The 10,758-nt window shown below is 38.8% G+C and overlaps 1 protein-coding gene across 1 annotated transcript in view; it reads right to left on the bottom strand.

Moving 5' to 3' along the window:
* Positions 1-10,758, bottom strand: part of TBC1D5 (TBC1 domain family, member 5) — a 295,469-nt gene that overhangs the window by 39,273 nt on the left and 245,438 nt on the right. The window contains exon 17 of the mRNA XM_009888924.1: positions 3,360-3,523. Within this exon, the coding sequence (XP_009887226.1) occupies positions 3,360-3,523 (164 nt within the window). The remainder of the gene's footprint in view (positions 1-3,359; positions 3,524-10,758) is intronic.

The raw sequence follows: 10,758 nt of genomic DNA on the forward strand, positions 1-10,758 counted from the left end.
AGAAGATAACAGTCACTGGAGCACATTATATATTAAAAGCTCCTGTCCTTGTTTATGGGAAGATGGCTCCAGAAACTGCAACCTAAGTTATTCCTGTCAGAAAGCCACAAACTATATAAAGGGGTAGGGATCCATCTCACTGCTGAACACAAAACAGACTTTCAAACACATTTGGTAGGCCTCACGTTAACATACAGCTGAGTGCCACTCAATAGTAATGTGAAAAACATCAGGCTGCTGTGGGTTGCCAAAACATGATCCCATATTGTGCATTCATCCCTGAGGCTGTAGATTCACTTCCCTAACTAAATAAAACAGGGGACATCTGTTTCTGACAACAGCAGTAAAAAAGTCATTCCATTGATCTTTGCATCTGAGAGAAAAAAAAAGACTTAGAAGACTAAATATAACGCAAATGTTACTGCCTCGAGAAGTCCTTAATGTGAGAAATGGACACATCCTATTCCTGGAGGCAATGAATCAAGTTAAGTATCAATTTTGATCACAACCCTCCCAGAGAAACTCCAACTTGTTGGACTGCCTTCAGGAAAGAATTTAGACAAGTCCCATTCCAGTTTATCCTGTCACAGAATCACAGAGTGGTTGAGATTGGAAGGGACCTCTGAAGTTCATCCTGTCCAACCCTCTGCTCAAGCAGAGCCACCTACAGCAGGCTGTCCAGGATCGTGTCTTTTGAATATCTCCAAGGATGGAGACTCCACAACCTCCTTGGGCAACCTATGCCAGTGCTCAGTCACTCTCACAGTGAAAAAGCCTTTCCTGATGATCAAACAGAACCTCCTGTGTTTCCATTTGTGCTCATTGCCTCTGGTCCTGTCACTGGGCACCACTGAAAAGAGCCTGGCTCTGTCCTTTTCGCACCCTCCATTCAGGTATTTATCTACATTGATAAGACTCCCCTGAGACTACTCTTCTCCAAGCTGAACAGTCCCAGCTCTCTCAGCCTTTTCTCATAGAAGTGCCACAGTCCCTTCATCAGCTTTGTGGCCCTTTGCTGGAGTCTCTCCAGTATGTCCACGTCTGTCTTGTACTGGGGAGCCCAGAACTGGACACAGTACTCCAGGTGCGACCTGTGATGATGACATTCCTGTTCATCCCATTATAACATTACAGTAACAACTTCTGGTCTGTGAAAATCACTTTTTTAAACTCCATGTTGAAAGATGTATTTTTATGTATGTATTCCATTTCCACTTTGCTTGGGAAGGGCACTAATTAGAAGTACAAAGATGAACGGGAAATGGATTCTCTTTCATCTGTTACACCAAGAATGACTGATTTCAAAAGGATCTTTTAATAAAGTGATTGATGCACCGCCACGTTCCAACAAAGGTAATTTAACCAATACTTAACAACATAATCCGTGTAATTATTAGAGATGAATGTAAAAATGTAGACCAGTTCAGTTTTATAAATAAAACAAAGATGTGAACCCATGTTGTCTTTTGCCTCCAGAAGCAACTATGAGACTGGAGTATTCTGATGCAACTATTTTGGGACCTCAGGATGAACTCTTTGGGGTTTTATTCTCTATGTGGAAAACCAGGTATCATGAAATTTACAGGAAAACAAAACCAAACATCGTCTTGAGCAATAGAGAACATATTTAAAAAAACCTTTTCCTCTTGGAGCGGCTACCTTTTCCTCTTGGAGCTGCAAATGAATAGCTGAATGGAGCTATTCATTATCCCTCTAATAAAGGTCAGTCAAAAATTGAACATAAGGAAATAGATTTTGGTAGCCTAAAACATTTTCTAGCTGTTTAATCATAAAATGCTACAATATAAAGTATATCTCACAGTTCAAAGAATTCTTTTGAAAATTTATGCTCTGCTTAGTTTATCATGATTACCAATCTACTGAAAATTATTGTAAGGACTATAAATCTGTTCCAATGAATACATCTTTGTTCAAAATCCTTGAAAAAAACATTAATAAAGTACCAGAAATTTGGGAAATTATGTACCTGAAAAACACGCTAATTGTTAATGGTTCTAATTAAGTATGACTGTTATAATGGAAAAGTCTTCTATGTCTCCAATTAGAGAACTACGGAGGAATTACTCTTAAACTCTACTCATGCAAAATCCCCAAGTTCTGGCCTGGACAACAGTTGCAAATGAAAGCTGGATTTAGACCTTGTTAAACCACATAAAAAGAAAAGTTCAATATTGGTATATTTATTTTTCTTCAACTCATGAGGACAAGCAGAGAGATATTACGTTGTTTTTGCTTTAAATTAAATTCAGTATGTCTTAAATGGACACAAACCAAAATTATAGCTTCTTGTTGACTAACCACAAAACACAGCTTTTCTTTAGGAAACATTAAAGCATGTGAAACAAGAATCAAACCCTCTCTTTCAGTGAACAAAAACTGAACAAAGTTGTGCATTTCATTAGAACATTTTAAATATCAAATTTAAAACATGATATGACTTAATAAAGATTCTGCTGCTTAAAGACAAAAATGCTGAGATGTTCTGATTAAATTTCTGCATAGTATTTACCTCTGAACATCTGAAGAATGCTGTAATATAGAAATATTGTTATTACAATTCCTATTCATTGAAATCAACAGGCAGTTGTATGAGCATAGATTTGTGAAAATGGAATGGAGAAAACCCCTATGCCTTCCCCTTAGAAAAAATACAACTTTTTCCATCTACTATGTAGATGGTTAGTAATCAGCAAAAAGACAATGGCAAATGTGTATATAAAATAGAGAAGAATCCTCCTGCTCCATGGCATATGAGGTTTACCAAAGCAGTGTTCCTGAAATATCTTTGATGGGATGAGAATTTCTTTGGAATGCACACACATGATAAGAGCTGATTTTCCTGGATAAAAACAATCTGTTTAAATAATAGTTTCTCGTGGCCAAATGGAAGGTCAGGGTTATGCAAGAAATAGAACTGTGACTGCAGACTACAGATGCTACAGACATTGGAAACCTCTGATGTATTAAGGAATTTCAGGGACAACAGATGGACATGTTTGGATCTGCTGAGCATTCGTGCTTCCCACTGAACTGTTTATTAACTTCAGGACTACACCAGAAGTCTAACAAAGCAAATTAAATCTACAGGACTTCTCTCCTCTTTCTCAGAGGCAACAGGCACTTTCACAGTTTCATTTCAGGTAGGATTATGGGATGGAAGCCGTAATGGAGATGTTAGTCAACAGAAACAGTTGAAATAGCTTATTTCTGCTTTTGCCATTAACGTGTGCTTAGGGAAACATTTCCAAATGCAAGTGCTTAATGAATGGGAGAAATGATTGCCTCTAACAAGTAATGCAGAGTGACATTAAAGTAGCTTAAAAAGTTAAAGAACTCACCGATTCTTTTCTGCTCATAGTTTTGCTTTGGGAACGGGAGCGGGAGATGGTACTGAAAAAGGAATCCTTTTTTGATGCAGACAAAGGCGGAGATCCGGTAAATTCACGTCCTCCAGGCAAGCTCTCTATGCTTGGAGATGAACTGATGTTTTTTGAACTTTGGCCTGTAAAGCAAGTATGAAGTAAGAAAAGCATTAATCAACAGGCAGTTTCTTTTCCCTGTAAATACTTCCTTGTCTTAATTGACATTCACTGAGTATCAGACAGCTCAACACAGAATGAAATGTTGAAGTGTGTCAGCATGCACTGTGAGATTGAAGGACTATTTAGACATACATGGAACTTAATTTTTGTATGAGAGAAAAATACAAAATCTTATTGCATATATAGATATATACACAAACACACACTATCTAGTGTGTACATATATATATGCTAAACAATATATATATGTAAATATCAACTCAGTATATATACCCTCTATATCCACAGCCTGTGGACCTTCTCTTCCCTGTGTGGCATAATGAGCAAAAGTACCGTCTCATAATAAAAAAAATCTTATGTCACCAACACTGCAAAGGAAATCCTTTTTCTCTCAAGAACTAAACTATAAAACTTGGCAAAGAAAGGCAAGAACAAGAACATCAGATTCCAAGAATGGGTTGGGCAAGGAACATCTAGATGACAATATCTAGACTTACAACAGGAAAAAGTAAGTTAAGTTTGGGAAAGAATATAAGTTCTTACGCTTCAAATTTTAAGGCCATCTCCACCTAACAGACATTTCGATGAAGTCTACTCAATAGTTACTTATTGTCATTCCATGCGGCTTTTCAAAAGAATCTAGTGTTGTCCACTGCCATAGCAAAGACATCTGGGTAGATGCCTGTATGCAGTTAGGCAGTCTTTGATAAGGAGCCTTATTTCCAGTTGAGGCCCAAAAGTGCTCTGACACTTTTAACATAAAATTTTATTTTGGTTAGCTCCAGAATTATTTTTTTAAAAAACTCAGTTTTCATTAACTTTCATTAAGAAAATGTCGCATTGGGACAGATGCTAGTTTTAAAAAACCTTTCTACTATGTGTATGAGGAAGTCAATCCAGAGTGACCCAGTGCAATTCTAGAATTTTCCATTCTGAAAAAAGGTAAAATTGCACGTAAAACAAAAGCTCTAGAATTCTTCCCCTTTCTTGTTTTGTCAGCTATTCTGATGAGTCTGTTCACGTTCTCTCTTCTTCCTTTCTTTTGTTTTTGGTGTGCTTTTCATGCTACCGCCTATAGCATCAAGAACGATCCTCTGAAATTACATCATTCAAATGTCACAGGTGCGGCTTCATCTCCTTTGCAAGGTTGTGATCGAATTCAAAACCACCTCCCTCACAGATGACAGTGGTTCATAATTCTTTGCTCTGAGCTGCTCCTACCCTCTGTGTCAGTTTTACTCCCAGATATGCCACATATTCTTGCACAGACCTTACAATGTATTTAGTGTTTTGTTAGTTTGGATGCACTACCAGTTCTGAAAAAATAAAACTAACTCCTGTTCCGGAATGGGTTAGTCTCCCCTTCATCATGCACTGTGGTCTTCCCCCATGACACAGGTTTCTAGAGAAATAAAAGAAAACTAAAAGAAAAAGAAATGACTGAAAATAGAGGCAGAAAAGGCTGCAGAAAATGCAGAAAGAAATTCAGATTTAGATACAAAAGGAAACCAACTTTGCTGAGATGAAACATTTTAAATGAAAGGAAACAACCAGCAAAACCTACTCGCACAGATACATCAACTTAATTCAGTTATTTAAGATCTAGAATGGTAACTGTCCTTGAAGTGGTGTGGAAGTCAACGTTGCCATGCTTGGCCACCTCCTGGGTGGAGACAAAGCCCAAGCCAAGTTCTCTGCGGTGTTTGACCTACGCAGCATATATTGTACAGCCGCAGCCACATGAAACCAGAAATTCACATTTTCTTAAGGGAACAAATCTTTAAAATGTCCTCTTAGCATGAAGACTGTTAAATGCAAAGAGACTGAACTAGCAAAGAATAAAACATCACATGTGACAAACTAGACCAAAAAGGACAAAACCCAAGAAAGGATTTGGGTTTAATATTCTCAACGTTTTCTGGAAGAAAACTGGCATATAAACTGCTTCCCATCTTCTCCTTCATTCTCTCCCGTCTGATTTTGGTCTTCTCTCCCATGACCCGTCTACGTTTCTTCTGCTTCTCATACTCATGTGGACCTTCCTCTGTCTGCCCTCTCCACTTCTTCAGACCCCTCCACATTGCCTGTTCTCCTTCTGCGACTTCCTTGTTCCAACTTTTCCCTTTACATATTCTTCCCTTCCCACCAGCTTCATTCACCTGCATGTTTCTGTTTCTTCCCAGCCCTTCTCTCGTCACTTATCACCTACCACTTTATCTGAACAGCTTCCTTAAAGAGCAGGAGATGGAGGTTGTAAGATCTCACTTAACTATTGCCTTCACATTTTATAGAGAAATGGCATATGCATTAACTACAGGAACATGAATCTCCAATCCTGTAAATAATTCTAGAAATAGAAAAGGAGAAAACACTGCATGGCAAACAGCAGAAACAATTCAGTCACAAGGAAGTTTTAGAAGATTTCTAATTTTAGGATAAAATCATGCCACTTGGCAACACCATTATCCTTACAGTTGCCTTTATGTAAGAAGGAGACTTTATATGCATTTCATAGTGGCAATTTACAATGGAAGTGTGGTTTTACAGTAGGTAAAACTTAAAAATAGTTTTGGAATAGATTAAATTACATATTTTAGCAAATAAAGCATTTATAAAAGAAATTCACACTGCTAAGCCACAGCAGCCAATATAAATGCTAAACATAAAAAATTCTATTTGGTGGCCAGAGTAAAGTACAATAAAAAAATATTTGATTATCTATAAATCAGACTAAACGGGCTCTCTTTCCCCTCCTAGTAATAAGAAGATATCTTCCACATAGGATCAAGATTTAAAAACCAAACCAAAATGTTAAGCAAGGAGCAGTGTATGTTTTTCACATACTTCTCCACTGCATGGCCTGTGCTTAACCCACCTCAGCTGCAAATAAGCAGACTACATGGTGAAATTTCATAGATAACATTGAAAGAGGGACACTTCAAATATAGTTGAGGAACGCATGCACATGAAATAATATAGCTTGGTAAAATGATGTAAAGAATATTTGTAAGGACTTTTTTCCTATGTTCTGTCTTTCAGCTCTAAGGAAAGAAAGTCCAAAATATAATAGGGAACTGAAAAGACAGAGAACTACCCTTATGGCTACTGCTTTGCTTACTGAACAGCTACACTTGAAAAGATGGATCGCAGTTCAGGGGAATGGAATATACAGCTACTTGCATAACCAAACAAGAGAAGAAATATGTATAGCTGGGATTTTGTGGACAGAACACATAACTGTCCTAAAAGGGAATTTGCTCAACTAACACGAGGAGCTCTGACTAATCTGGTTCTTATGGACTATAAAATACATTGAAGATGAAAAATAAAAGCAATACAAGATATAATGAAATTAAGATAGAGCTACAGTAAAACAGAAGTGATAAAAATACTATTTCTGTATGTTTTATACCCAGGTAAGAAGAAATCTTAGGATTAACCTGATCCTTCTGTATGAATAAGCAATCTGAGAAAATTACCATCAGGAAACACTGAATTTTTACTCTGACTCCAGCCCTGTGACCAGCACTGTGACATGGATTATTTGGTGATGTGATTAAGAATTAAGCAAGACAGAAAGAATAGCACTTATGAATATAACTACAGTGTGTTGCAAGTCATAAAGCAGGGTTCTTGTATTGTAATAGGCATTCCCAATTTCCAGAGGAGTCATCATTTTTACAGCTGTGAATAAGAAAGCTGAAAGACAAGTCACACCAATCATACATGTTTTCCCTAATGGAACAAAAAGAGCCACCTATCATTTTCCCAACACAGAATTTCTTCTTCCCAACAGAGAAGTTTAGCAGGGCCTGTTGCAATAGGGCAAGGGGTAATGGTTTTAATCTAAAAGAGAGTGGATTCAGATTAGATATAAGGAAGAAATCTTTTACAATGAGGGTGGTGTAACACTGGAACAGGTTGCCTGGAGAGGTGGTAGATGTCCCATCCCTGGAAACATTCAAGGTCAGGCTGGATGGGGCTCTGAGCAACCTGATCATCTAGCTGAAGATGTCCCTGCTCATTGCAGGCGCGTTGGACTAGATGACCTTTAAAGGTCCCTTGCAATCCAAACTGTTCTGATTCTATGACTCTATGATTTTAAGTTTAGTGGAGCTGCTGCAAGAACAGTTAACTGAAGTCACCATGATGCTTTTGAAGTTTTTCAAGTATTATGTGTGCATGGATACCTGAGGCATTAACCACCCTCACGTAACTTTGGAAATAACACTGCAGCACCAGTGCAGAGATTTCAGGATCTCAGGACGATTACACAAAATGCCATTTGTGTCTTCCCTGTCATGTGTCTCACTGATTCTGCATTTTTCTTAATAAGCAGTGTGGCACGTTCTCCTCACTCAACTGCTCAACAAAAAGGTAATTCAAGAGAGTTTCTAATTTTCCAATTCCTCAGAAAAAAAAGCAAAAGAACCCCCAACAAACCATGTACCCTCCATGTACCATCAAAATTTATAAAGAGATGCAATAAACTACAGTTAATAACTAAGCAAACTCATCTCCTTCTTCTTTAGCAGCTTAATAGGCAACCTGAGAACATCACTGAATCAAAACTTTCATTTTCCTCTGCTCATTCTGTCAATCTCAGATAAATACATTATGCCTCCTTAAAAGAAGATTAGAGAAATCTAATCTCTGACTATCTAAGCGTACACCAGAAGGTCCTAAAGCCTGTATGAAACAGGCTGAAGAAACCACAAGCATGGAAATCAAATAAATGCTTATGAGGCACAGAGAACAAATAGCTAAGGATCCCTGACGTAAGCAGTAGTCAGAACACATTACTGTGTAGGATGTCTCAAAAATATACATGTGCACACTAAAATGCATAAATAGTTCACAGTAACGACGCACAGGATTTCATGCACTAAAAATGCATCCCCTTCTGGGGTGAAAAGGAGCAGTGTTACCTCCCTGTGCTGGCTTCTAACTGGCTCACCACTTGCCTGTTGCTAACGATGCTGGGGCTGACCCCAGGGTTTCAAATGTTCTGCCTCAAAACCATTTGGAAAATAAATGGATGTGGCAGGGGGAAAAGGGACCGAACTGTTGGTATTGCTGGCAGGGCAGAGGGTGGAGACATGACATGTCTTGAAAAGATGGAGGAAAGTTTAAATGTAAGGCCATCTATAATAGGGATTTATCATTAAGTAAAAGATGATGATGAGAGGAGTGGAGAAGAATTATGGTGAAAAAAAAGCAAGCTGCAGGTCTGACTAACTTGAGTGAAGTTATAGGGGAGGTAATCATGAACTTTGGAGGCCTCTACTAAAATGTAGGAAAAGTCAGAGAAGACATGCACAAAAGGCATACAAAAATGATGGCTCACTCCTACAGAGGAAAAGAATAGCTTTCATAGTTATAAGGAGAGCAAGGACAAAGATACCAAGAAGAACAGAAGTAAGGCACGATCTATAATTCAAAACCATTCAGATCTGCTCATCTATTACTCTGTATTTGCCATAGTCAGGATGTAGAGTATTAAAATTTGCAAAAAGAATGATATGAGTTTTATAAAACTTTGAAACTTCAGATAAATTAGTTTCCCTTTTTCTTCTACACTGAAACTGGAACAAAGGCTTCCAGCACTTTTAAAATTTATTCAAACCATCTCATCACACAAATCTCTATGCTTACCATTTCAGGCCATGGCAGGTAAGCTCCTCTTTAGTCAAGTGCATTAAAGCAGATGTTCAGCTCAAAATCATAGCATCACAGAATGGTTTAGGTTGGAAGGGACTGCAAAGATCATCTAGTTCCAACCCCCCTGCCACGGGCAGGGACACCTCCCACTAGACCAGGTTGGTCAAAGCCCCATCCAACCCGGCCTTGAACACCTCCAGGGATGGGGCCTCCACAACTTCTCTGGGCAGCCTGTTCCAGTGCCTCATCGCCCTCACCATAAATATCTGTCTCAAATATAACAACAGCAAGGTAATGCAGCTAAAAGAGACATTGATGGTCAAATCGCCCCACATGACAAAGTGCGAAATGGACAACAAAATACAAGGCAAATACACATTTTAACGAAGACGCGTGCTGGTGTGCAGCAGACGTAACTGAAGGGCAAACACACAGCACACACTCAGGGAGCGATGAAGTGAAGCTCCTTTTTTTTCTCTCTACACAACAGTGCCACTCGGTGGATGGACAATGGCAGTGAATGGAGATGCCACGCATGGAAAAACCCACGGGGGGGGGTGGTGGTGGTGGCCGTGGAGCCGGCAGGTGAGGCTGAAGGCACAGCCTGGCCGGTGGCGGCAGTACCTGGGATGGCTGGGGGATGCTGCCCAGGGCCCGGCAGCCCCCCATCGCTGCCCACGCCCGCCTCGCCTGCGGACAAACAACAGCGTTAAAAGGTTTCCCCAAGACATGCAATCCACTCCAGTAAAGAGCTGCAACTTCATGTTTGGTTGTTTTTTTTTTTTTGGTGGGAAGACGCTGCTCTGAACACAAACAATACTGTAAAGAGCAGGAGAGAACAAATGGGGAGTTTTAATAAATCATGCCGTATTCAGACATGTGCAAAAGAGCAGTGTTTTTAAGAGGTTGATTTATATCAAATTCTAAACTAAAATAATCCAAACAATTTATTTCTGGTACTTTACACTGACTGTCATTCTGCTAGTTTCGGAACATCACATTCTCACTGTCAATAACATTTCATAATTACCTAAGAACATGTATAGTTATGTGTTACTTTAATTTTTATTCAGTTCTGCTACCAGTAAGGGCAACTTCTTTTTCCTTCTGAAAAAGCATACTCATTTTCTAGACACAGCTCATAAATAATCCTAAATATGGAGATCATTTCTTTAGGGCATATTCAGTGACTGTGGAAATTCTGTCCATGTTACAACAAATACCACAGAAGTATCAACTCATAAAAACGACCAGTAATCTGGAAACTTTTTAAATAGCTGATCACAGTTTTGGCAGAACTTCATCTTCAAACCGGTCCTCTAAAGTGTCCTTGTGATAGAGCGGCATTCAAATCAAAAGCCTTTTGGGTTTCAGCGTGAAAGGACCTAGAAGAGAAACTGTACCTGGCACTATCAGTGAAAAAGTGAAAGAGAAATGCTTTTTTTTCTGGCAACACGCTGTCATTTGGTAATAAAAGAGTATCCAGTTTCTGAATGCTCAAGAATCCAATGGAATGCAAAGGGGAAAAATACTG

The sequence above is a fragment of the Charadrius vociferus genome, unplaced genomic scaffold, assembly GCF_000708025.1.
Source record: "Charadrius vociferus isolate BGI_N301 unplaced genomic scaffold, ASM70802v2 scaffold217, whole genome shotgun sequence".
Lineage (NCBI taxonomy): Eukaryota > Metazoa > Chordata > Aves > Charadriiformes > Charadriidae > Charadrius > Charadrius vociferus.